This window comes from Amblyomma americanum, chromosome 4, assembly GCF_052857255.1.
Source record: "Amblyomma americanum isolate KBUSLIRL-KWMA chromosome 4, ASM5285725v1, whole genome shotgun sequence".
NCBI classification, from domain to species: Eukaryota; Metazoa; Arthropoda; class Arachnida; order Ixodida; family Ixodidae; genus Amblyomma; species Amblyomma americanum.
In genome coordinates this window covers 114,467,155-114,495,139 of record NC_135500.1, presented here as the reverse complement: position 1 = coordinate 114,495,139, position 27,985 = coordinate 114,467,155, and the positions used below count along the sequence as shown (strand labels likewise).

Below are 27,985 nucleotides of genomic sequence, written 5' to 3'. Positions count from 1 at the left end.
TGATAACCTCGCACACCGATACACTGTGGGTTCTAAGCGATAGATGTGCAGCAGGCACTTCCTATCGGAAGTGCCTGCTGCACATCTATCGGACGCCCAGCATTTTCATGAGAATACTTCGAGTATATTTAAGGATTGGATCGCTTTCTTTTTGCAGGTGTTTATGTGCAGTAGGAATGTTAGCTTTCTGTCAAAAGTTAAGCCTAAAACTTTGTGTTCGTTTGACTGGAAGTACAGTTACATTCAAGTGAAAGCTGAGATCAGTCTGCAAGACTCTTTGGAGCCAGAAAAAATTAGCAACTGTTTTTTTTGTGGGGAAAACTTAAATCCATTTCTGTCTACCCAAATTGCTAGTTTTCTTAATGCAAGTTGTATTTGTGTCAAGTTGATGAGCTAGATGTGAATGCAGTTTGAGGGTCATCGACATAGATTGAATACATAATGGACTGTGGAATTACTCTGGCTAAGAAATTTGTTTTTACTATGAAGCATGTAGTACTTAAAATGCACCCCTGAGGCACCCAAGGCACCTTACTGTTGTTTTTAACCCACAGGTACTGAATTTCAGAAGCTGCTCTATAAAAGGTGTGGAATGTGCGATGAAAACACTTGCGTCAGTTGGAGAGTTGAGCTAAAAGATTTCAGCCTCGTGCGTACCATTTTTTTTTGCCTGAAAGTTCTGTTTAAAAGACAAGTTGATTTAATGAAACAGTAATACATATACGTTCAAAACTTGTAGTATGCTTTAAGATGAAGAAGAAAGAGTTTACGCCACATGGCAGTTCCATTTTGCACTCCTAGACAGCACTTGCAGTTCTCTGCACTTCCAGCCACTTGCATTGCTAACAATAACATGTGCAGAACAAGTGATGAGCTGAATAAGCTGTGAAAAAATATATATTTCCAGCACAGTAACTTCAATGCCGTTTGCTCAAAGGGCACCTAAACATGTTTATTTCAGCTCAGAAACTCGCACATTTCAGGTACTGGTTAAGCAATGAGCATGGAACACTGCAGGCAAACCAGTTGTATGGGAACGTGAAGGTCAGAGCGTAAACAGAGAGCATAAGTGTCAAACATTCACACTGCGTGTAGTTCTGGTAGGAGTGGAGCGAAACCCAAACTAAAAGCAGTAGCTGAAAAATATACCCCTCCATAATTTTTGAGACACTTCCACACATGTCCCATCTTTCCCTACATTTTACTTCATGCAGGCATGCTACAACATTATTTTGAAATCCCCAGAGGAGCAAAATCCAAAAGGATGATGATTTTAAAATGTTAAAAAAACGTGAAAGTTGAAGTCCTCATATCTCTTGGCTTTAATTCCTTTTGCATCTGTCGGTCGGAAGTTTATGGGAATACGGTGTGCGCAGCTGGCAAAGGACAGGGTTAATTGGAGAGATATGCGAGAGGCCTTTTCCCTGCAGTGGGCGTAGTCAAGCTGATGATGATATACTACTACCATCATCTGAAACCTCATATGCTCCGCTGCAGTGGCGGACTCTCAGCACAAATGGAAGCAAATCCCAGGCATTCACTGGTACAATGCAAAAAAAAACACAAATTATTAGCAAACCAGAGAGGTTTTGTGCCAGGTGCGTTCAGCACCGTGCACTTCCTGTTATGATCTGTCAGGCCTCAGCAAGCCAGAGAGGTTTTGTGCCAGGTGCGTTCAGCACCGTGCACTGCTTTCAGGCCTTAGGGCACCACACTTGCTCCGCTGGCCTTTCTACATAGTGTTCTCACTCTTAGCCTTGATAATATGCTGCACGAATTAAACGTGCATGTGCTCATTCCGAAGTGGCCAAGCTTATGTGGTCCAAGTGAAAATACGCATAAATTTTTATGCCCATTTAAATGCTAATAGAATTATCAGCCTGGCTAGCGATAATGTACTGCATTGAGCACACAAATGAAACCTCTAAGTCCGGCATATGAGTGAAGATTGCTCCATCTCAAACAATTTTCTGTCCTTTTAAGTAGGATTCACAAGGGGGAGCTGGGTAGTGGGTGAGTTGGATGACATCGCTGGCCAGCGGAAGTCCCTGCCCCGCCTCTGAGGCGGAGAGGTGGTGCAGGACCAGCCTGGCCCTCGCTCCCACATCAGAGTTCAGTTCTACCCTGGCAAGGTCTTCCGGTTCCGGGCAGCAAAACGAGTGGGAGTGCCTGCCATGAGCCCCGCCTCTCATGGGCAAGCAACCACAATGGCTCAGTTCCAAGTACACAGCCGCGCATCAGAAAACCTATTGTGAAATTGCTGCCGTTGTTGGTGTAAGCAAATGCAAACGCCGGCCACCAAAGCTAAGCTCTTCTTCCAGAGCCCTCTCACTCCAACGACTTCCTTGATGTTTCGCAACTAGCTGGCCCACTGTGCATACGAATGCACTCGTGTTGTCATTTTCCTTTGTTTTCTTGGGCACAGATGTGACTGCAGTTAGCGGGAAGTGACACCAAATCTGCGAGGAGAGCAGCTTGTAGAGCTTGGATGCACACTTCAAGCACAAACAGTTGAAAGACAAGAGGGACTGAAACAGACATGCTCATTTGCATGTGTTTAATTTCAAATGCATACATTAAGAAAGTGGCTGCAAACTAAGGCAAGACAGGAACTACAGAGTAAAATACCCGTGCCAGATCACGGCTGGGCCTTGCCGTGAGAATATGGAAGCACAAAGGAGAGTGGCATGGTTTTTTGATGGTATATTAGGGAGTGTGTGAAAACAAGATGCAACTGCGTTATATCAGTCCAGAGTGAATAAATGCCTGAAGTATGGCCTTGTCACTGGGCAACATCTGTCACCATGTGGCTTTAGCTGTGGCACTTTTTGTTTGTTTGAATCTTGTTTACGCACAGCACTGGCGCCTCCCAGCCCTGCATTCAAGGACAAGAAAATACAACACACAGTGTCCTTACATCTGACATATAACCGGAGAAAACAAACCACACGAGAGGAGTTGGGTACACTAACATGACAGCACAATAAGACCACTGATCACAGCCAGATGAAAATGAGTAACATCAGAAATTGAAATGTGCACTAAAATAAGAGTGATTTTCTGTTTGACAACTGTGCAAACACACCGTCCTCTTTTTACACTGCTTTAATACCGTTGCAAATGATCAGGTACATTATTAATGCTCTGCACAATTGGTGGCAGTACCTCACCAACACAGTGCCGAAGTAGAAGGCCAACAACAAGGCACTACCTCCAGCACGACTTCACCTACTCAGTCCGCCCTACAAGCAGTGGTGCTCAAGAACAGCTAAGCAATTCTCAGGCAGAAGTGTCTTCCCAGCAAAGAAACCAACAGCAAGTCACCTCTTCACGACTTCAGTCTTCAAGCAGCCCTTTTTAGAGCTTCGCTCCAGCCGCTTCCTACAGAAAAGGCCCTTGAAATGATTTGCAGTGTTGCCTCAAGGGACCAAGCCAACAAGGTTACTAACACTAAAGTAGAAAGTATGTGCACATGTTAAAAGAAAAAGACGATGTAATGTCGCACATGCATTCAACAGTTCATGAACTAAAGCTGCATCGTAATATGAATATAAAGAAATTGAGAAAAAAGGAGAGAGGGCTTTTTAAACATGAAATGGTTTTATTTCCTGTTTTTGGCAAACATTGTACCCGCCGCAGGAGCTCGGTGGTTAGATCCGGAGTACCTGGGTTCAAACCCGACCATGGCGGCCGTGTTTCGATGAAGGCGAAACACAAATGCGCCCGTGTGCTGTGCGATGTCAGTGAACGTTAAAGATCCCCAGGTGGTGGAAATTATTCCGGAGCCCTCCACTACAGCACCTCTTTCTTCCTTTATTCTCTCAGTCTCTCCTTTATCCCTTCCCTTAGGCGGGCGTGGGTTCGTGAGACGTAGATACTGTGCCATTTCCTTTCCCCAACAACCAATTTTCATTTTTATTTTCAAGCACTGAAGCAGAACTGTGACAAAGCCAAAACCAGAAGAGAAGTGTGAACTGGAGCTGCAACTTTCCAAAACACTCCTAAATTTTCCATTCAAACTGTAGCCAGTAGAAGAAGCTTTTCCATCACAACACCCCCAGCAGGATTCAAACAAAAGCTGGCACAAGTACATTGGCTTCAATTCCCCAACGCCTCAAGCCATTCAACCACCGTCGCAGTGTCTCGCGCTGTGATCTGTAATTGGTATTGGTACATAACACTCACTCGTGGCTAAATTGTCATTGTCATCTTTCACTGATTTGTTCTGCGCTTCCAATGCTTGGAGCTGACATATCTGCAGGGTCTAAGGTAGTTCCGGCAAATCTGTGGCTAATACATACACTGTGCAAGCGCTGGTGGTGCCACATTCCTGCCAGAACACACAAAGCTCCTTTAAAAAAAAAAAAAAAGACAACACATTAGTTCATGTGCTGATTTGTTCCGCAAGCATTACTTCCAACCATACCACTGTTGCCAGTTACAGGCATTGATGCTGGAGATCATTTTCTCATATTATTGATAGCTAGTGCAAGGGTAAATTTTTAGACTAACTTCTATAGCACATATTACGGTAAAATCTGAAACCACTGGACTGTTGGCAGTTTGGTTCACCACTCATGAGACATAAACAAAGTTTGAAAGGTGCACTTTCTATCGCTACTAATCTTAGTTTATCTCTGGCTGCTGGCTTTTCGAATGCACCATCATGTGTGCTGCTTTGAGATGTTGCATACTGTACAGGTGCCACAATATCAGCCCGTGGGAATTACAAGTGCGAAAGCACTCGAGGAAGAGTTTGCGATTCCACAAGAGGTCAATGGAACGATGGCGAGTGAGCATGAGATTGCAAAGAGCTGTGTGCAAAACGCACCCTTCTCCTTTGGACTAGCGACGGCTGCAGGGAAGAAGGGGCAGTCTCAACTTGTAAACCTTTCCAAACTGATTGTTCCCATACTGCTGGCTGGACTGCATTCTCTACCTGGTGCTACCAACTGTTCCGTGGGCGCCGCCTTATTGGTCACAAATCCACTGAGCGCCCCCCTGCCGCAGATGGGGTGGATTGGTAAGTGCCAGGTGAAAAAAAATCAGTCCAGCAAGCAATATAGTGGCAATCAGGTTGGAAAGGCCTACAGCAGGAGCCAGATGTTTGTTTTTTAAGACGTCTTGTACATCGCAATAAATGGTAAGCTGTCTGTAGCAATGGGCACCCTGAAATGAACATTTTACTCTGCTGCAATATGCTCTATTACCAGTATTTTTTAAGCAAGCACAATTGCCAAAACACTAATGCTCTCTCATTCCAAGGATATTTCTGCTTTCTGTGTCTGAGTGGAACAAGAGAAGGCAATACAAAACATTCTATATGCAAATACAGCGGACTTTCATTAGGTTGAACTTAGTTAAGACGAATTCTAGGAAGGGCAAACAATATGAAGACATTTGGTTAGTTTCCCAAAGATTCAATGTAAGAAAATTAGTTTACGACAAACCATTTCACTTTATTAAACAAATTAAAACAATGCTTGTGAATTCGAAGCACGTAAGTAGCTTTAAGTGCCCTCAATTCTTTGTCCCCTTTGTAGGCACTAGTACCCCAAATAAACATTTTGCTTTGGAAGTCTTCAGCCAACTACCTGCTCGTGTGCTTGTTTTGTCACTGGAACACGACAATTTCAACGGTAGTAACAACCCCCTCTCAAGCCATCAAGATCACACCTGAACACGAACACTCATTTAATTACCGAGTTTCAGAGGCTATACATCAGCTGTCACTTCAAAAGACATGCAGTCAGAATGAATATGAAGGTGACTGCTTCGTCATCTCTACTATGTATTTTCATGGAGACTAAACAAAATAAGCTGCATAGGTGGCCCCCTTTGGTTCCTCTACCCTGTAATTTTTTATTCGTGGCCTGGACTGGCTTGGGCAAAAATTATCACCTTCATACTGATCCTAACTGTACAGACCTGACTGCACGGACACTTTTTTCACACCAAGTGAGCGTTTAGATTACAAAAAGCACTTGGCCGCGCGTTTTTTTCTTTTTCACGACGCTGTGTAGTCTCACATCAAAACAATGTACACACACACACAAAGTAAGAGTCACACATGCGTTTGCTGAAAGCAGCAGGTATATACATAAACAACCTTTCACGCTGGTGATTATGTAAGAGACTTGGAAGTCTGCACTTCTGAGCCTGAAATCATTGTCGGAATAAGGCATGCAGCAATGTTTTATCACAAACACTACCCACACTAGGGGGCAGGTGCACTGAATATGACATGAAGCTGTGCTAACTGGCCAAGTTAGTCGTAACTGAACATGGGTGAACGAGAGAAATACTACAGAAAGGAAGTGGCAGCTTGCTCGTCTCTTTGGAAGTCCTTTGTTCGAGATACAACTGTCAAATTTAATTAAAAAGTAACCAAGCTCTGATTGTGTTAATCTGATCTGGCAACAAACAGCAGTTACACTGACCAAACTGAAGACAATGTGTTACAATGGCAACCTCAAGACTTGTGCAATGAATTAAGCCAATATGACTGACAGGTTATTTTTTCCTAAACCTTCTTAAATGAAGCATGCCTCATGGAAGAGGAATTCAACCAATGTGAAAAACTGCAGCACACTGCATAAGCCACGAGTTTTGAACACACCTTCTGGAGCATGTCACAGCATGTGTCTCAAATCAATTCTACAGCAGAAACCAAAGTAAACAAAAACTAGCATGAAATGATATGCCGGCAAAGCTATCTACAAAAAAAAGGTACACATTAAAAAGTGCCCTTGCATGTTGAGCAAATGCCAGTGAGCCACACTATTCCTGGGATGACCGACATGTCCATGGGGGTGGGAGTGCCCCACCATGACGCAGTACGGCATACGTATCAGTGGAGAGCTGCGGTCGGTCTTGACAGGACATGTGCCTCGTGCTCCCTGAGCGCGGTCTCTATTCCAGCTGGCTCTACTCAGGCTGCACAGCAAACCACACCAGATGGACCATGGCTGCAGCTGCCAACAAGGACAACAAAATGAATCATCAGTCTAACTTGTCTCAGTTTGAATGCATATGAAATATTCAGATCTAGCACAAGATAGTAACTGGCATTGCTCTCAAAACTATGAATAGTGCACAGCAAGAAGTGAAATGCCTGTGATGACTGATGTAATAAAAAATCGATACTTAGTGGAATGAAATCACAATGTCACCTTCAAAAAAAAAAAAAATGTGCAACACAGGACAACAGCATTGCAACAAGAGGCTACGAACTTGCAACTAAATGCTTGATAGCATTCCGAGATTGCTGGGCATTGTGAAGTTTTCATACTCAACAAGTTTAGGCAAACAGATAGAATCGAGGTATGTTTCACAAATAAGACAGAGCAATTCATGCTGTGCAGTGTTCAATCCCTGCTTAACACTACCACGAAAAGAAAACATTTGACAACAACACCTATACTTCTCCTCTGAGTCCATTTCAGTTGCTTGCACTTATTGCGGTTCACCGATATTCCCTAGAGTTTGGAAAGCAAGGCGTGGTTTCAATCCCTCTTTGAATACTACTCCATTAGGTACTGCAAAGTCATTAACAATAAACAAAAATCCCACAAAAGCTTAAAAACTACTTCCTTGATTTTGTCATTGCAGCATTTCCTTTAATCATTCAGTTGTTTAATGTTTCATCGGGTTAAGGTCCCAAAAAGACTTGGGCTTTGGGGGATGCGTTGTGAAAGGCTCCGGATAATTTCGACCTGGGGTTTTTTAACATCACACAATACATGGGCCTCTAGCATTGTGCCTCTACAGAAATGTGACCACCGTGGCTGGCATTGAACCCGTGTCTTCCGGGTTAGCAGGCAAGCACCATAAACACTGAGCCGCCACGTCTAATCACTCAGTGCATGAGCATCACGTGTAAACAACACCTGACTTCTATTACTGGCCAACAGTAGGGTTAGGTCTATATGAGAACATGCTAATCTTTAAAAAGCAGGGGAGATGTAAACAACAAACTGATTTCGTGCAATGTGAACATTCGCTGCCAATTGGATTAGCACAGAAAAATCTCAAAACCTTTTAAATGCATTGTTTGACAGAAAAAATTCCAGAAAGAGTACCTAGCTTCTTTGCTATTTTAAATTAACTGTTTTGCATGAGAATATATCCCCATTTTAGGTGAGTAATATAAGACAGTATTTTTTCCAGCCTTTTCAGCTCGTGGAATTCACTCGGCACTGTGACGATGTGCCAAACTCTAGTTTTATCATGAGTGGAAACTGTTTAAGGCAGCTACTGCCATTTTATTGCACGAATGAACGTGGGTAAGAACAACTTCTGAATCCAAGTGAGTTCCGTGGCTAGAGCTAGGTCTTTGGCTGCTTTAGCATTTTGTGCAGTCCAAAGAATGAAATATTCCATGCAGGGTTACAGTCCATACAGTCTTCTATTTCTCTACATTAGGCCCATGAATGGAAGTTGTGGGTGTTTTACACAGGACATGCGGGCGTACAACCCGGCATGCTGTTATGTCTATTTTCTAGTAGGATGGACAACTGGACTAGTTGATAAAGGTTCGTTTCGGGTGGAACAGCGCAAAAGGACGAAAGGCAGAAAAAGGAACACACAAGGGAGCGATGAGAACTCTCACTACTCACAGCTCTGGCAATGTGAAAGAATGATAGCACAGTCATGGATGTGTTAAGGTAGCAATAACATTTCCAAGTGATGCTCATCACAATACACCCGTTATATTTAACAGACAGTGTACTACATCAAATCTAAAATGCCACTTGAAACCAGACATGCCACTAAGTAAGGAGGCATTGACAGTCACTGACAGTTTGCTCTGATGCAAATGTCGCTCACAAGAAGTAAATTCGAGGGAAACTTAAGCTCTACCTTTAAGGGTATGATGCGATAGTGTTAATGGGTCCTGTAAACAACTTCTCTTGGTCTGATTAGCATATTACCAGATCACGTGCTGTGCCAATGTTACCAGATCACATGACACACCAATGTCACATGAAACACGCACGTAGTCATTCACTCTTTCCCGGCATGCACTCAGCTGCACACACACACACTCGTTAGCATTCATACCATACAATATGCATATAAAACCGCCCTTTAACAATGCCATACAAACATGCCAGTGTGGAGTAAGGATAGCGTGCCTGACCCGCAATCCAACTGTTAGGGGTTGAATTCCCCACTAATTACCCCAATTTTGCTTTCAGCACAATTTCATTCACTTTATATACTGATATGTCATAATGATGTTTGAGCCACGTTGCGACCTTGTAATCACAATTTATGTAATGTTTTAATCCTTTGCAATACCACCGCCCCACGTGTGACATCAAACCTTTTCGACCAATCTGGAGTTTCGCGACTCAGCAACGCTGACGGGACGATGTCGCCTTTTCTGCTGAATGAGACCCTTAACGATGTTGCATGAAAAGGCACTAAGTAAAAGCAGATATGAATGGGTCAATTTGACTGCAAAGTGCACTTGGCAGAGCTGACACCATGCTGCTTTCTCGCCTCTCTCCAGTATGGACGGTGCTGTCAGTTCGCTTTCTGTCCTTCACTGACCATTACTGGAGCTGTCAGCGAGCGGCACTGGAGTACACGATTTCACCTGGTAGCTTTCATCTGCAGGCCAGCATCTAAATTGGTACCCATTCCATACAAACAGCACAATCGCATGGTGGCACATCTGGAAGAAAAAACGCACCCCGAGTCGTGCGCCCTGCATCAGGCTTACAGATCACCTAGCCGGCTACGATCACACCACGTACGCAGTGCAAGACACACCCAGTACTACAGTGGCCTACTGGCACGAACAATGTGCTATGCCATAGCCTGCTTTGACTGCTCTTTGTCCCGGCAAACAAGGATGGCCCAGTCACCATAAGGCGTGCATATTAGGGGGCCGGCAGGAACAGATCTTGATCGCTTGCGATGCTGGCAAAACACGCAGGAGGATATATATTTGGCAAAGCTAGTAGAGAGCCCAGGCCAGAAGCAGCAGCTCTTGATACGGTCATACATCTTGTGGTGACCTAAATGACTGGCAGAAGCGTTGTCATGGTAAGCCCCCAAAACTTGACGAAGGGAGCGAGGCACAATGGGAACCCACGAGTGACTTGTAGGGTGGTAGGTGTAGTGGTAGAGTGTGCCGTGCTGAAATCTGAACTGGCGAAGCTGTTAGCGCAAGCGACTGTTGGAGTCCGCTAATTGACCACTGAGATGAGCGATGACTGTGCGGCAGTATGGATCAGCCAGCTAATGGGAGGGGAAATCAATGTGGACAACAATGGGTACAAAATCCAGAGGGTGCTCAGACACCTGATGTGAAGGGCACATTGTTGAAGGGGCTGCAGCATGAGTCCAGGAAGCAGACAATGGGCAACGAGAGAGAGCGTCAGTGTCAAGGTGTTGTCTCCCAGATTTGTAGGTGATAATGAAGGTGTACTCCTGAAGACGTAGCACCAAGCGACCCAAATAGCTGGTAAAGTTCTTCAATGTTGATAGCCAACAGAGCGCGTGATGAGATGGCGAAGTGATGGCCATACAAGTAGGAATGAAATTTCTGGATCGCCCAAACAACGGCGAGACATTCTTGCTCTGTGATAGTGTAGCTGCTCAGCTGCAGTAGAGAACAGCCAACGTATGCAACAACCTGCTCCTGGCAAGCGTTAATGTGTTGCAAGAGAACAGCGCCGAGGCCTTGTCCGCTGGCGTTGGTATGAAGAATGGCTGGCGCTGCCTCATCAAAATGGCAAAGCACAGGCATTGAAGTGAGCACCTGCTTCAGTGCTTGGAAGGCCTCTTCACACTCAGTGGACCACAAATAAAGCACCTCAGAAGTCAAGAGGTCGCGGTGCAGGGACGCTATGGAGGCGAAATTCCGAATAAAACGGCGGAAGTAGGACGCTAAATCCAGGAAGCTGCGCAGTTCTTTCAGGCGTTGGGGCGAGGAAAATTGAGGACAGCTGCAATTTTTTCGGGATCGGGTCAGATTCCGGTTTTACTAATGACATAGCCGAATACTTTGATGGTCTCACTGGCAAAGTGGCACTCCTTGGTATTTAATTGAAGACCGGCTTTTGCAAGGCACGTGAGAACTTCACTGAGACGGTGCAAGTGCCGGGAGAAGTCAGACGAAAAGATGGTGATATCGTCCAGATAGCAAAAGCAGGTCTTCCATTTCATGCCCCGCAGTACGGTGTCGATCATGTGCTCAAATATGGCCACGGCATTGCACAATCCGAAAGGCATCACACTGAATTCATAAAGACCGTAGGGGGTAGCAAAGGCGGTCTTTTCCTTGTCTGATTCGTGCATGAGAATTTGCCAATATCCCAAGCGGAGGTCGTAGCTTGAAAAGTACTCAGCTCCTTGGAGGCAGTCCGATGCATCGTCGACGCAAGGCAACAGGTAAACATCTTTACCGGTTAGCTTGTTAAGGGCATGGTAATCCATGCAGAAACGAACTGATCCATCCTTTTTACGGACGAGAACGACAGGAGAGGACCAGGAGCTTGTAGACGGTCGAATGATGTGGCGCGAAAGCATGTCTGTAACCTGTTCCTCAATGATCTTGCGCTCAGATGCGGAAACTCGATACGGACGTCGCCTTACAATAGCTGAGCCGCCCGTCTCTGTGCAATGGGACGTGACAGAAGTCTGGCCTAAAGCGGACGTCCACACATCAAATGAGTTCTGGTTGGTCATAAGGACGCCTGCCGTCTGCTCAGACGTAAGGTGAGGGCTGATAGCAGCCGTGAGTGCAGAGGAAGAACACTGAGCGGGAGCATCAGCTGGTAGCACAGCACATGAAATCGGGTTGGTGTCGAGAGGGACAGGGTCACCCGCAAACAGGAAACCAATAGTAGCGCCTTTCAGTAGTAACATGAACTGGCTTGTAGTGTTCAGTGCCGTGACGACTGCGCAACCACAGACGAAACATGTAAGGCAAGAGGCAAGAGCGATGCCTTGGGAGGTCCAGTGTGGGGCAGGCATGAAGAAGGCATCGCTGTCGAAATCGTAGTCTAAAGTGGAAATGATGAGCTGTTCATGGCCAGGAGGCAGAGCAAAGCTGACGGCAGTGAGCACGTGCGGCGGTGAATGGTCAGGTGAGGATGCCAAGCCGGGTTCTGCAATGTGGATGAGGCGGTCATGGCAAGAGACGAGGGCAGATGCAGACGACAAGTCCTAGCCCAGGATTACCTGATGAATGCATGATGGGAGGACAACAAATTCAATATGATAGCGCTGGTTATTGATGAAAACGCGCGTAGCGCATCGGCCAGAGGGTCGGATGAGAGTGCCGCTGGCTCCATGGAGAGGCGAACCGGTGTACGGAGTTGCGACTTTGCGCTGGCGGGATCACAGGGTAAGGTGAATGATGGAGAAAACATAATCGACAGACGGTCGAGAGGAATTTTAAAGTTCGCACGACAAGCAGCTTTCCCTCCAAAAACTGCATTTAGTTTTCCAGACTAGGGGCGAAGGGCTGCGAGGTGGGACAAAGATGTGATGAGCGGCGAAAAGGTGAAGGGGAGCGGCAGCGCGTAGAACCAGAAGGCCGAGAAACATCCTGGGAGTGTGGAGGTGAGGGAGAGCGATGGGAAGATTCGGAGAACGGCATGGCAGAAGTATCAAACTGGCATGGCACACGTGCACGTTCGAAGGATGCATAACCGCATCGTTCAACTTGCTGGCGCTGGCGACAGACGCGGGAAACGTGACCGCAGATCCCGCAGTAGTAGCAGACAGGACGGGAAGTACGCCAGGCTGGAGCATAAGCTGTTGTTTGGGGACACGGAGCCATGGCAGCCACGTGACCACAGACAGGCGCTGGACAAGACGGAGGGACCAGGGCGGGTGGCCTCGAGGCAGTGTCGGCATAGGTGGGCAGGCGAGAAGGTGTAGGAAGGGTGGCGGGGGCCACGGCGCAGGTGAAAGCGGCCAGCTCATCTTAGATGACGCTGTGCAAGTCAGGTGTAGCAGGCGGAATATTCAAGGTGGGAGGGGCGAGAGTGGTGGTCTGCCCGTAGAGTTCCTCGCATATCAGGGCACGGATGACGGAACGAAGGTTCCCATCGACGAGGACGCTGCCATCACTGGGATCTGGCTGAAAGCGGCATGACTGCAGCTCGTCCAAGCGCTGGCATGCGGAGGTAATGGCAGATACGCTGGAGGTTCTGGGCTATCAAGGCGTTAAAAGCAACGGTACCGATAGCATTAAGATTGTGGCGGACGCGCTCCGACTCGGGCATGTCAGCACTAATACGGCGGCAAAGAGCAAGAATGTCCTCGATGTGTGTAGGACTTCCCCAGGCTGCTGCAGGCGCGCGGCGAGCAGCTTCTTGGCTAGCTCAGAGCGGCCTGTCGGCGTGCCGAAAATTTTCCGCAGCTGCTGTATGAATGTAGGCCAGTTGGAGATGTCATCTTCGTGATTAAGGAACCACGTCTTTGAGACGTCAGTCAAGTAGAAGACGACATTCAGCAGCTTGCGGGAGTCGTCCCACCAGTTGAACGTACTCAGCTGCCTTAAACATGCTGCCAAGCACACCTCTTTACATCACAATTGCTTGAAACTGCACACACACCCTGCAAATGCCACTCACTGTATTTCAACACCACCGGCCCCTCTAACACTTCCTCGGTACGAACATCACACGACATTATGCCTACACAATTCACCTTCTACTACTGATAATGCTTGCCATCAAGCTCCATACTTTGATTGCAATGCCTACTGTCAGCACACTCACTCATGAGTGCGCTCATATTGCCTCACTCACACTCACGTCTGTGAGTGTGAGTGGTCGTGAGTAGACGTGAGTATGGGTGGTCATGAGTGTGAGACGTCTACTGAAAAGGTAGACGTCTCTTGTCACGCTTCCCACATGAGTCAAGCTCATATACGCAGAGCTGAAATGCTTGCTGCTGAAACAACTGTCCGCTTCTCGGCAATAACTACTGTAAGATGGGATCTCGATTACTGAAGTTGACGCTTAGATTTTTTCTGTGCCATTGCACGGCCACAGCAGAGCATTGTAGAGCTCTGCTCTGGCCATAATTTTTTTATTGGGCCGGACCCACGCGAGAACTTGGCCCAGCTCTTGAACTGCACAAGCTCGGCTCAAGCCCGGAAGCGACACGAAAACCAAGCGCCTCACTTTTTGGTAGCGGTTCTTGCTTCTATCATGTATTTGAAGGAGACATGTGTTGCAAATCATGCATGTGGTTTTTATTCTTTTGTATGCATAGCATAAGACGCCCAAGAAGATATCCAGAATGGTAACATTGAATGTTTGAATGTGCACAAGAAATGATTGTTTCTTGCCGTGATGAAATGCGATGATTTTCGGCACTGGATGTGAGGTAGCAACCAAATTGGCCTCAACCTTTTTGATTGGTTGGACATACAGTTTGAACTTAATCATTATATATTTGAGAAAGCTCTAAAATAGAATGTCTCTGAGTATTGCCACCTTTTTGCTTGAGAAAAAAACTACAAAAGAAAAGTAGTACAAGCGAACGAAAGTTAATAAGAATCAAGCTAGGGTGACAGTTTTTGTTCTGCCTAAAAGTATTGTGCAAGCGAGTCCTGCTGTTCAAACTGCCGGTACCGAGAAGTAAAGTGTATAAAAAAACATCCGACGGACATCATAGCCAATAATGTGACAAGAAGAGAACAGAAAACTGAGGGCAGAGGGGCAAGGAGCTTTTCATAAACAGGTCGAAGGGTGCCAACATGTACTCTGGACTGTGCTTGTAGAACAGGAAAGAATTAAAGATTAAGCTCCCCCACGTCCTCCCCGGAGTCCAAAAAAAATGTTTTTAACAGACATCATGCAAGCAGAACTACACCGCCAGCAATTTGAGCTCCTGGGGGCTGCCCCGGGCAAGTCAACAAGCTTCCACTGCATGTGCGCAAGGCATGGTTCTGATTAGTGGAGCCCAATCTTTGTCACTGGGCGAGTGAAATGGGCTTGTGAAATGCAATTTTGTTTATTTGTGTTTTCAATAGAGTAAGTGGAATAACTTCTGTTTGCACGCTCCGATTTCAGCAATCTTACCCGCACTGATATCTGAACAGCATAAGGAATCCATTCAACTGGATGCTATGATTTTCTCTAAGAACTGGATAGGGTTTTTTCCCAGTAACTTTCCACCGTTTCAGAAGGGCATGTGCTACAAAATGGCTGCCAAGTTAGCTGCATATGCATTCTTCCGTGAAAGACTTTGGCGAATAATTAGGTGGAATGTTAGCATCCCCTATTACCACGCGGATGCGCACATGCCCGCACGCACCGGCCTCAAGCAACACCGCGCTGTTTGGTAAAACCTCATTCAGACAGGGATTATGTGCAGTGCAGAAAACATACTGCACGGCAGGCATGTCCACAGATCAGTTGCACATAGTAAGCTTAGGAGGTTTAATAACTGGATTAATAATGACCACTCCCCGTAGCATTATTTTTACGCGGGGCAAATCTGTACTAGCAGCCCATTCCAGCCATTTCCCTTTCCATGAAGAACTCACTCGAACTTTTGAAAAGCACACTCCATTTCCCATGCTGCGAAAGGTATTCATAGTCGCCACTTAACTCCAGTGTGCTCATGCAGTCTCGTAGACACGTCATTGTCAAGGCAAACTCACTATTGTTACTTAGACACCGTCATAGGCATGCGCACGGGGGTATGGGGGGGGGGGGGGGGGCGGTCACCCCCAACCTTCTAATCATCTAAGCCCACTAATTGTGAAGTCTGGCCCTTACCTTTACTCTGTCGAACCTGTTCTGTCATTGTTTAAAATGCAGTGCTATAACCATGCGGGTTTTTTAACAGCCGAAGACCCATGATGTTGTGTTCCAAGAACTGTTTATTTGCTTGGTCATTTTGGGGCAATCTCTTCAGATTATTTTTTGCAGTTAACAAAAATAGATCTATCATATTTTCTGTGGTCTAGAGAAAATGGAAATTCCTTCAGAAGCACGATGTTACATTGATGTCTCTGCGTAGCAGGAACTGCCTTCCTCTGCCGGTACTCACAAAGTGAACAGGGGAGGGCAAAGCCTCAGGGTGCTTGCCAACATTTCAACAAAAGGACTTGTCTTCGTCTGGGGCAAGACAAGACCTCTTGTTGAAATGTTGTCAGGCACCCTGAGGCTTTCCCCTCCCCTGTTCTTTTCAAGTGTCAAGAAACCATCCGCTTGGCCTCTCTCTACAATATATATTCCTCTGCCAATGTTACACATGAAAAGTAATAACTACTGCTCAGTAATATCTTGTATATTCTTCAATTCCAACACATTCAAATAAATGTTTTAAAACTATTCCTCATCTTTGTGCTCCATTTTGGCCATTGGAGCTTAGGTGAGAGGAGATTGGTTGGGGGGGCTGCGCTGAAACTTGGCTCCCCCTCGTGGAGAACCCTGCGCATGCCTATGAAAATCATTCAGAAATCTGTATAAGCACCTTAGCTGCTGATGCTTGCTAAACAGGCACTCATCGTCTCAGCAGCAAGTGTGGGAGCACATGAGCGTAACACTGGTTCGAAACATATGTAATATGTGTGATAAGTGACCATTTTCTTTGAGCAAAATTGGCCACTCAGGCTATGCCAGGGGAGCCATGAGCGCAGTCGGTCATGGCAGTAAATCTCTTATCCCCTCCACTGTCAGCAAACAAGAAAACAGAGAGTGAATGTGAATGTATGAATGGTTGTGACTGAGTGGGTGGTTATGAGTGCAAGTGAGTGGTTGTGAGAGCGAGTGGTCATGAGTGTAAGTCAGTGGTTGTGAGTGTGAGTGAGTGGTTATGAGTGTGAGTGGACATGAGTGCGAGTGTGAGTAGACATGAGTGTGAGTGAGTGGTTGTGAGTGAGTGGACATGAGTGCGAGTGAGTGGTTATGAGTGTGAGCGGACATGAGTGCGAGTGGTTGTGAGTGTGAGTGAACATGAGTGCGTGTGAGCGAGTGGTTGTGACTGTGAGTGGACATGAGTGAGTGGTTGTGAGAGGACATGAGTGTGAGTGGGTGGTTGTGAGTGCGAGCGTGAGGGGACATTAGTGTGAGTGAGTAGGTGTGAGTGCGAGTGGCCGTGAGTGTGATTGAGCCACCTCTCATTGTGCCGAGCTATGGTCCCACAAGGCTCCACAGTTTGTAAATAACCATTACCACCATGCACCAGATTCCTCCTCTTGGCAACTTCAACTCACTCATCGCAATGCTATGACATCTCTTCTCAATGACAAAACACTAGAGACGAGCTTCCAAAGGCATCTTACCCTTGGCACAACACAAGGCATCCATCCCAATAAATCAAAACAGCTTGTAGCAATGCTCCTTATATCCTATTGTGAGGGGAGGATTGCTCGGTCATTCTAAGAGGGTGTTCCTCATGACTCTCCTATGTAAAATTTCTCTCTCCCCCTCCAAATAAATCACTCCCTGGCTACTGTAGAAAATTTACAAGTGTTTCCACTCTGCTGCGTAATGCACTAAGCTCTGTGAAAGCTGCCGCCATGGAGCTGCCTGTGACCTACAGACTCTGTGGCAACCTGTGATATCATAGTGATTGTAATGGGTACACAGTTATGTGCCTGTCATTTGTAATGTGATGAATACAATCATGAATGCTTGCCTGGATGTGTGACCAGATGTTCATGGTATATGCCACAAAATCTGCTGGGGAGGGTTCCATGCCACAGCTTCCACATCCCTACAACATTTTGTGTCATCCTCCTACACCATCTAGGCAGAGCCAGGCCCCAATCTGCTGTTCTCAGCTCCTTTTAACGAGACAGCGTTAAGGCTCCTGTTGTGCAGAAAAATCTGGCATCGGTGTCACCATTGTGAGCGCAAAATCCCTGGAGAAGCAATCTGGGTCATGTGAACTTGTGGGGTCATCACAACCACCCCATCGCACTGTGAGCAAACTAGCCATCATGGCAGCTGGCAGTTAAATTATTGATTGGTCGCGAGAGGTTGCTCGGGAAGAGCAACCTAGGTTGCACAAGCCCCACCGGTGGCAGCACCTGCTATCGCAGGGCAGTGGCGCATCGCTTAACCGGTGCACCACTGTGCCAGGAATGGTATGAGGATTCCCACAATTTATGAATGTAAAGTCAAGAATGACGAATTCCGCATACATGGGGATAAACCAATTAACACTATCTAGCCATACCTTAAAGGTGAACTTAAAGCGTCCTCTCCAATTTTTTACTCACTGTATTGTTTTCACTCATAAGCAAAGGAACTGTTCAGAAAACCTGTGACGCAAGCCTCAGCCTGACCCAAGCCAACCTAGTGAACTCAACCAAAACGTGTAAACTCCACTGCATCTAAAAAGTTTGCTGGTGCTAACAGAACACAGGTGCAGATAGAATAATATGCAAATGAATATTTTAGGCACATGCTCTCAAGTTGCGTGTACCTTTTCAACAGTGTTGGAAGGATTGCATCAGACTTGGATGGATGTGCAAAAACCCTCCAAGTGCATCTTGATGCAGTCAACAACAGCAGGCCGCGACCGAGAATGTGACATCAGCCAAAGGCAGCTGCAATGCTATATGCCTGCAACACCAAAACCCATAACATGTAAAAGCCATATTAATGAGCAATCAAGGTGCCTTGGTATTACCTGGAAATGAGCTGGTAATCTCCAACATTGGCAGCAGACATCAGCTACCGGTTGCGTGTCTGAGTCCCCCTAGCACACGTAAGTGCTGCTGTCTGTGTTACTGCATGGACATGACATGATGACATGATGACATGACAGCACTGCCAGAGATGAGAATTGCCGTGCTTACCTTCATGCTTTGCTTCTGTCTGCACGCTCACTCCAGGTACAGGAAGAGAGGTTATGGAACTGCCACAAACACCACAGGTGCCTATTACTACCCCATGATTTCTGCCTTCCAAGAAGCCTTGGCCGTGCTGCCTGCTGCCACCAGAATTCTGAGAAGATGACCCAGCAGCCACTGTCGCATGCTTGGCCTAGAATAAACAAAAACAGCCAGAGCTAAGCTTTGTTCCTTGGTGCATAAATTTCCAGTGAGAACCAATTTACAGCATGCTGTTCTGTGCTGCTTTACGCTGCATTCATCTGGCGCTGATGCTTAGACTAGTTCCGGAACCAAGCCTGCTCGGCAGCATGTGCGGCAGGGTCTCCTCTGGGGCAACAACTTTCACACTGTCCAGACAGCACTAGCAGAAGTACAGCTGCGATCTGCGCCGGTTTTCTACACCATAGCTGTGACGTGAGTGCCTGCTCACAACTTGGGCCGCACCGTGGCTCCGGAATTGCGCCAACACTAGCTCACGTTGTCTGCTTCACCTTAGTTCTGGAGATGAGTGACTGTTCTAATGTCATGCAGCTGTGTCGTTGGATTACACTGAACCTTGGCTCGGGGGGAGAGGGCTCTGTAAAAAGGCTCTTGCCTAAAAGAAAAAAAAGAGGTTTATGCTTGCTGCATAATGAATGAAACTCAGCAATACATTTTAGACTATTCATAGATGAGCAATGTGTATGCGTGTGAGAGAATCACGTCGGCTTCCATTGACGCTGTGTGTACTCAATTGCCGTTCACAGCGAAGTACATTTTGCATTTCCAGCCAAAATTAATTAAGTCCACTGTAGTTCATAGTTATGCACACGTAGTTTAAATGCTGAACACGCCACAGTGCCACTTAATGTTACCGCCACCTTGGTGGTAATATCACATGCAAGGTACACATTCATGTCTGATTTGGTTGCAGTATTGACGTATCGGTCATACGAACTCATCAGAAGTACAAATATACATGAAATTATAATATATGAGCAACAAAGACTAGAGAAGAACCAGAAAATGGTAGGCTGAAAAATGAAGCAGCGTAGGTGGATATTACTGTAATAATTTAAACATTTATTCTGCTACACAGCTACATGTTCAAAATAGGCCACAGGCTAAAAGCTAAGAAGAAGAGCATGAGAATGACTGTGACCGTTATCCGCACAAAAAAAATAAAAAAATATGCGGCATGGAGGCAGCTCGCACAGGAAAGCGGCTACAAAGGAAAGCTGTACAGCTTTCTCAGAAACTTCATAGTTAAAAGTTCGTCCTGGTCCGGGGTTTGAACCCGGGGCCACTGCTTCACCGGAGCAGTCGCTCTACCAACTGAGCTAACGGGACCGGGACGGCAAGCTTATGGTAGGGCGAGAGTGAATTGATCAATAACTCGAAGTGGGAACTGTGTTGGTCAAATGTTTAGGGGAATCCCCAAGGTGGAGAAGATTTGTAATAAGGGAGTAATTATCGCTGGCATCCACCCGAGCGCAGCCATACAGCTACACAGGAAAGCTATACAGCTTTCTCAGAAACTGTATAGCTTTCCTTTGTATCCCTATGGCTGCGCTCGGGTGGATGTCAATGAGTAATTGCTCCCTTACTACTAAACGGTGTTGGACGTGGGAAAGCACGGTTTGGCTTGATTTATCCCTTGGCTTGTCTTTTGCTCTAAGTTTGGCATGCCTGCCATGCCATTTAGCGGAGGCAGATCGGCATCGGCGTATACTTGTAGCCATTGCTCACGTTATACAGCAGTATCTTCTGTTGACATAGCAATGTTTTACGCATTTTGGACACGTTCACGTGGGCTACATTTATCTTGGGGGAAAGCAAGCAGATATGTCGGATGCATGGGTTCGCTTACCGTGCCCAGACCTTTGAGATGCCACAGTCGATCGCATAAGCATTGGATAACCAAACGGATTTTGCACAAATTCTCACTGAAACTTGGCAGTAGCAGACGCGCGGCAATGGCCAACCGCATTTCAAAGTTTACCTGGTGTTATTTCAGTTCCTTGGTAAGCCGTTCGTGGTTCTGTTCACGCAGCTTCTTGCCTCTTGTCTTGCCCAGTTATGAATCCGCTGCTCTTCGCGGAAAACAGCTTGCGGTTCTGGTGTTTCAGCCGTTGACGCTGCCTGATGCTTCCGTCGCTTATTCGCAAGTTCTTTTTTGTGTTTAGCAACATCTTCGAGATCTGTCGCCTCACGCTGACATTGTCTTCTTTCCCGCTGTACATCAATGCAGCGGCGTCGGCGCAACTCTTCCGCTAATATATTTGACGATCCTGGCTCACTTTCCATCATGACGTGCTTTGCTGGGTCGTCAGCAAGTCAGGCGACGGTATCACATTCGGGTTAAGCCACGATCAAGGTTAAGCTGATGTTATGCGTTCGGGCAGCAGACGGAAGTTGATGAAGACAACAGTGTGCAATGCACAGCCTGAGAGTGCAGCAGTTTTACAAGAGCTGTGATCGGCTGTGGAGATAGCCTGGTACTCTCGTGCAGTGGCCAGCGAAGCTGTTCGCTGTTCGCGCCGCCGCGGGTTCGACACCCAGTCGTGGCAGTATCAATTTTATTAAACCGAACGCTTTACTGGCCTAGTCAAGCCAAGGTCATCGGCGCCGCAATTTGACCTTGAAGTAGAAGAGCGGTGGAGGTGTGGCAGACGCGTGACATATACGTCACTCGCCGCAGCGCAACCGCGCCGCCACCACCTTGGCAGCTGTGGCCACGTTACTGACTACGTGACACACCGTTTGCTGGAAAAAGGAGCAGGCGCTGCCTCCCAGCGCTACACTCGCGGCATTCGCATTGCAGTTCTCGCTATGTATGTACGTACGAAGCGAGTCGGTCGGAGCCGACTACGTCGTCGGGACAATTTCGTAAACGGCGGGCTGAGTCCGATGATCCATATGACGTTGCCGATCATGCTAAGGATTTATCAAAAGGAAGGAAGTGTAAACGCGCCAAGCTAGCGGCGGAGACTGATGAAGCGTCGACTGGCTCAACGGCGGTTGAAGGATGCCGAAAGGCGACAGCGAAGAGCTTTAGAGGGGGCAGCGGCTGCCTCCGCCACGACTTTTTCTGCATGGGCCAAGGCCTCAAGGTCACAGCTTCACAAAAACTCGGTGAGCCGGTTAGACCTCATTTAGTAGTGCTTTCGCACTAAAAGCCTTTACGATTCCTTTCGTTTGACAGCATGCATGCTTTACTCCTATCTCTGCAGCTAGGGCTGCTGTTTGCTCTAGCTAGCTCAGCTTTTCACAAAAGTGGTACCTCGTATATTCGGCAGTAATTTTTGTTTTGTACTATAACATGGACTTGCCTGATTCGGCGATAAGATATTGGCTGAACTAAGCAACTGCCTAGTTAAACCATCGGCGGGATCCGGCGCCTGGGCGACGGCTTCGCGCTGACGCTTCCTGCGCGCTCGCTCCAGCGCAGCCCTCCTGGCTCGAACCTCGTCCGAGACGGCGGTTCTGAAAGGTCCGTTCTCTAAACGCTGTCGTCGGCGCCGCTCTCGCTGCTGCAAGGCCCTCGATGCTCGCCGTTCCTCGGTCTTGTTACGCCGCCGATCGGCTTCTCGCTCAGCGGCGAGCACAGCCGGGTCTTGTCTACGCAGACGTCGTGCCTCGCGAGCACGAGCACGGCGAGCATCCGCCGCATCGCCCATAGCAATGCGGTGCGGCCGCTGCTGACAGGTGTATCAACCATATTACGACCAAGCCGGTCGTGAACCATATCAACTGCATGGTAGCGAATGGATGGATGGATGAATACGGCTGAACCCTTTAAATCAGGCGGTGCTCAAGCCACCTAGCCATGACTTGTAAAATTTTACTGCTGTCTTGCTTCTAGCAGCCAATCATTAAACCTTCGCCTGGTTACTTCTACCCGCTTAAAATCTACTTTCCCTTCACTATCCTTAAACCCCAATGCCTTGGGTAAATCAGCCCCGCTGATTTCCACTGTCGGGTGAAGCCTTTTACAGAAGAGTATCAAGTGTTCAGTCGTTTCCTCCTCCTCTCCACACGCAAAGCACAACGTGTCTATCTCGTGGTACCTGACTAGATCTATACGTCTTAGTCCGAAGAACTCCAGTCCTGGCCTCAAACAACAAAGAGCTTCCCCTACAATTATCATAGATATTTTCATTGGCAATTTCTTGCTTAAAGGTCCGGTATATATGTTCCCAGTGCCGATTTCGTCAGCATCCCTGTTTTCAGAGCTCTCTCTCTGGAAGACCTGGGAATGGGACACTCGAACGAGGCAGAGATGAAGCTCCCCGTCCCCGAAGAGGTCCGACGCCAGACCAGAATCGACCCCATACCCAAGAACATGAACCCCGAGTTTAACAAGGGAAGAAGAGCGGCGAGGGCCAAGGCTCTCATCGACCTGCACGCCAACGACGAGCACGCGCGGTACGTGGACGCGGCCGAATACCAACGGAACGCCTTCGCAGCGGTCGTCATAGAGGCGTCGACCGGCGCCACGAGGACGGCAGCGAGCGTGAGAAGCGCCGCAGCGGAACAAGCGGAGGAGGTGGCCATCGCCGACGCAGACTGCTACACGGTGCTGAGTGACTCGAGACAGGCGGTGCGAAACTTCGCCAAAGGCCAAGTCTGCAGGGAGGCCGAGCGCGTACTACGAGCGACCAAACTGCAAGACAGAAGAGTAAGAATCAAGTGGTTTCCGGCGCACGCGGGCGACGCGTCGGAACGCAGTGAGAACCACAATGAGACGGCATACGCAGCGGCGCGAGCGCCAACCAACAGCGCCCCGGCAACACACCGTCCGACGTGGTTCGGAGCCAAGGACCGCATGACGGACTACAGCGAAATCACGAAGGCCTACCGCCTGGCTCGCAGAACTCTCCCACCACCGCACCCGGGGCTGAGTCGAGCGGAGGCGGTACTACTGAAACAGCTCCAGACCGGATCGCCACCGGACTGATGCATCGCATGTACCCCGAGACCTACCCGACCGATACGTGTAGAGTCTGCCGGAGGGAGACGGCAGATCACACGCACATCTTGTGGGACTGCATCAAAAATCCAAAGGAAGCAAGATCAAGAAGAATCCCGCCGCGGCTGGAGGCAGCCGCGAAGAGCAACGACCAAGACCAACAGCAATGGGCCGTCCAGCAGGTTCTAGGGGCGCTCGAAAGGCAGGGACCCAGCGAGCCGGCAACGGCGAGCGGAGACCCGCGCCGAGTAACGGCAACCTCGTAGACGACGTAGGCCCTCGTCGGGGCGCGCCAGCGCCCAACTGCAGGCACAAATAAAGTTTGCTCCAATCCAATCCTATCCAATCTGTTTCTTCAACCTTTTTCTTAACCGATAATTGCTGATTTTCCCCCTTACTGCTGTCCAGATATTTGCTTGTCAATTTTCTAGTTCGCTGAAAATTTTCATAGCCCACTGCTTTTCCCCCATTTTTCTCAATCGTTCCTCAAATGCTATCTTACTGCTATCCTCTCTGCTCTCGAAAGACCCCCATCCCATATCACCCTGTACCGCCTGATTTGTACGTGTATTGCCATGTGCTCCCAAAGCTAACCTCCCTACTCCCTGTTGTTTATTTTGTAACCTTGCTTGAACATCTGGTCTCATGCACAGGACCGCATTACTGAAAGTCAGGCTAGGGACCATCACCCCTTTCCAGATCCATCTTACCACTTCATACCTATTGTAATTCCACAGTGCCCTATTTTTCATGACAGCTGCATTCGTGCTATAGCTTTATTCATTACATATTTTGCATTCTCTGTCAGATACTCAGCACTGTTATTTATCCACACCCCAAGATACTTGTACTCATCCACTACTTCTAGCATGAACTCCTGTATTCTATGCTCGCCGCCCTCTTCATTAAATATCATGACTGCAGATTTTTCCTTACTAAACCTGAAACCTAATCTATCTCCCTCTGTACCACATATGTTTATCAACTTCTGCAAATCTTCCTTGTTGTCAGCCATTAGCACTATATCATCGGCGTATATTAGTCCCGGTAATGACTGCTTAATCCATTCTCCTTGCTTGAAAAAGAAGGGTTGAGGCCTAGTTTGCTTCCCTCTAGCTTGGTCTCCAACCCTTGTAGGTACAACATGAACAACAAAGGAGACAGAGGTCATCCTTGTCTAAGCCCCCACTGTATCTCTACAGGCTCCGAAACATTTTTTTCCCATTTTATAAGCACTCTGGTACCTTTATATATATCTTTTAAAAGATTGATTACACCATCTTCCACATCCAATGTGCCCAGTATGTCCCACATATACTCTTGAATAACGTTGTCGTAGGCTCCCTTAATATCCAGAAATTCTAGCCATAGGGGCCTGTGTTCCTTTTCAGCAATCTCTATACACTGCGTCAACAAAAACAGATTGTCCTCCAACCTCCTTTGTTTCCGGAACCCATTTTGTAGTTCCCCTAGCACCCCCTCGTTCTACACCCAAGCCTGCAATCTATCCTTTATAATCTGCATCACCACCCTGTAAACCACAGGTTTCAGTGTTATGGGACGATAGTTACTTACGTCAGCTTTGTCCCCCTCTTATATATCATGTTTATTCTACCTAATCGCCATTCATTGGGGACTTTCTCATCCACTATCATTTTGTTCACTGCCTGTATTAATTTTTGCTTGGATTTTGGTCCTAGCTTCTTTATCAACATAATCGGGTACCATCTGGTCCTGTTGATGTGCCACTAGGAACCTTCTTCTCTGCCCTTTCCCACTCTCCTTGCTCAAGTGAAGCCATTGCAGTAACCGGTCTATCCTCCTTCAATAAATTATGTACAACATTCCTTTCTTTAAATTTTTCTGTCATCTTTGTTCCTATGTGTTTTATCGCTTCATCCCCTTCTAGTCGAATACCCTGATCTGTAACAATAAACCTTTGCTCTAGCCTAGTCTTATTGCTCATTGCATTTTGATGTTTCCAGAATTTTTGGGCTGCTTTTCCATCCTTTTTATTTACTTTTGACATCCATTGGGCACCCTTTCTTCTAATTTTCTCATTAATCAAATAGGATGCTTCCCTTCTACACTTAATGAAGGTATCCCATTTTCTGTCTACTTCAACTTCTGGTTCCCCCCTCTTCTTGGAACATCTGTGTTCCCTGGACGCTTCCTGACGTTTCTCTATCGCCCTCTTGACCTCCTCATCCCACCAACTCTTGGGTTTGCGTCTTTTCCCTTTTAGCTTTACTCGCACCTTAGCTAGCACCTCTAGCCCCAGTAATCGAGTTAATTTGGTATAAGTCCATTCGGTTTCACTATCCTCAAAAATTACTTTCTCAGTTTGTTTGGCTGCTGCTTACAATTGCTTTTCTGAGTAAAAATTTCCCTCTGATTGTTCATCACGCTTCAGTCCTACATTGGTTTCCCTTTTGAAGCTCAACTTGACACGCTTGTGGTCACTACCTAGACTTCTACCAGCCTACCAGCGCGAAGCACGGCGGGCGAATAGCTGGAGCTGCGGGAGCAACGTTCATGCCGTTTTTTCAACCTACACTCCAGTGTAGAAAAGGTCCGCCTATCTACACGAATGCATTTCTCTTCCGTTTAGTAGGGCCTTTCCTTTTTTTTTAACCTACACTGGCTACACAGTTTTTTTTTTGCCAGTGTAGAAAAAGTGTAGCCCGTACATCTACACCAACCCATTTCTTTTACGTGTAGTGTAGCACGAGAACTAAATTTCTTACACCGCTTTCTTTGGAGGTGCAGGCTAGCAGACGAAAAAAAGAAGGCGCGTGTTTCAAACGCAACGCTATTTATGTCGCGAGCGGCTGCAGCGCAGTCTTGCAAATCTGTTGTTAGCCAGGCTGGGCGATGGTATAGTGCTGTGACAGTGCACCCACCCATCGAAGACAGTGGCAACCTTACCTTCTACATAGATGAAATCGGTTACACGACTGAAACTCCGTATTTCAGGCCGCTGAACGCTGCTTCGCATTTAGGTAAGCCGCCTGCACCCGCCGCGGTGGCTAAGTGGTTACGTTGCTTGGCTACTTATCCGGAGTACCCGGGTTCGTACCCGACCGCGGCGGCCGCGTTTCGATGAAGGCGAAACGCAAAGGCGCCCGCGAGCTGTGTGATGTCAGTGCACGGTAAAGATCCCCAGGTACGTGGTCGAAATTATTCCGGAGCCCTCCACTACGGCACCTCTTCCTTCCTTTCATTCCGTCCTTTATCCCTTCCCTTTCGATGCGGTTCAGGTGCCCGCCGAGATGTGACAGATACTGCGCCATTTCCTTTTCCCAAAAATCATTTTCGGTTGGTATCGGCGCTGGGCGACTCACATGAAACGTGTGGTTATTTTGCATCCATGATCGTCTGCAAGCTCTCTACGCTTATAGTATAGCCTTTCACGTCTGTGTATTAACACGGTGGCGTATCAAAGCGTTCGGTCAACCTGCAGCTGAAAGCCGAGGAATAGCCATCGAAACGCCGGTTTCAACGCGGCGCAGACGTACGCTGTTCCCCTAGTCACGATGGAAGCATGGATGCTTGGTACGTCGCAGGAGGAGCTCATCGTCGACTCTTCATGCGATGATGAACTTACTATGCAAGAAATTTAGCCACAATTGCGTAGATATGCTCCATGCATCCGCTGAGCAGACGACACAAGCTGGTGTGTTGGGCTCCATTTGAGGGAAACAAAAATGCCCTTTGCATTTTTCTACCGTAATAAACGTCATGCGAAACCGTTTTACAGTATATATTTCTTCATTTCATCTTATAATATTGTTATGGGGAATTACTATTTCCATTTATTTGCAAGCGTTAGGGGTTTAGAAAAGTTCCTAGCAGGGAGCACCAAGGCAAACAGGGAGCCACATTGACCTCTGCTTCTTCGTTCGTACTTCCACGCGAGAGGCCACTTCGTCTTCCACTTCCACTTCGTCGTAACATGACCCCCGGCAGCACGAGCGCCGTCCTGGCTTAGGGCGGTGATAGAGGGGTGACGTGGTAGGGCTTCTACATGATGAGGATGCAGGCGTGTGAGGAGCAACTTCAAATGTGACTTCGGTGACCTGACGCACCACACACTAAGGGCCATGGTAGGGGGATAGAAGTTTCTCAGAGAGACCGACGCGGCGGGAAGGCGACCACAGAAGAACGAGCGACCCCGGTTCGTAGGTGACGTAGCGATGGCG

The 27,985-nt window shown here is 47.4% G+C and overlaps 2 protein-coding genes and 1 non-coding gene across 4 annotated transcripts in view; 1 reads left to right on the top strand and 2 right to left on the bottom strand.

The window, feature by feature from the left end:
• The window catches only part of LOC144128249 (uncharacterized), a 49,001-nt gene extending 30,051 nt beyond the window's left edge, over positions 1 to 18,950 (top strand). The window contains exon 5 of the transcript XR_013313760.1: positions 18,833 to 18,950. The gene's annotated coding sequence lies outside the window, so the exon portion shown is untranslated. The remainder of the gene's footprint in view (positions 1 to 18,832) is intronic.
• On the bottom strand, positions 4 to 22,614 carry LOC144128250 (uncharacterized). 2 transcript variants are annotated; one of them, XR_013313762.1, is made up of 5 exons: positions 20,814 to 22,613; positions 18,797 to 18,983; positions 18,628 to 18,727; positions 18,421 to 18,560; positions 4 to 6,974 (listed from the first exon to the last, which is right to left on the bottom strand). XR_013313762.1 is itself a non-coding variant. In XM_077661511.1 (5 exons), exons 1-3 carry the CDS (start codon positions 22,489 to 22,491, stop codon positions 18,672 to 18,674), a joined length of 591 nt encoding a protein of 196 aa, XP_077517637.1. In that variant the 5' UTR covers positions 22,492 to 22,614; the 3' UTR covers positions 4 to 6,974; positions 18,421 to 18,560; positions 18,628 to 18,671. The 2 variants fall into 2 exon arrangements, 1 of the variants encoding a protein (XP_077517637.1); XM_077661511.1 differs by having other exon boundaries at positions 22,144 to 22,614.
• On the bottom strand, positions 20,087 to 20,161 carry TRNAT-GGU (transfer RNA threonine (anticodon GGU)). The gene has a single exon. It is a non-coding gene; the product is annotated as a tRNA-Thr (tRNA).
• Positions 22,615 to 27,985: the final 5,371 nt, after the last annotated feature.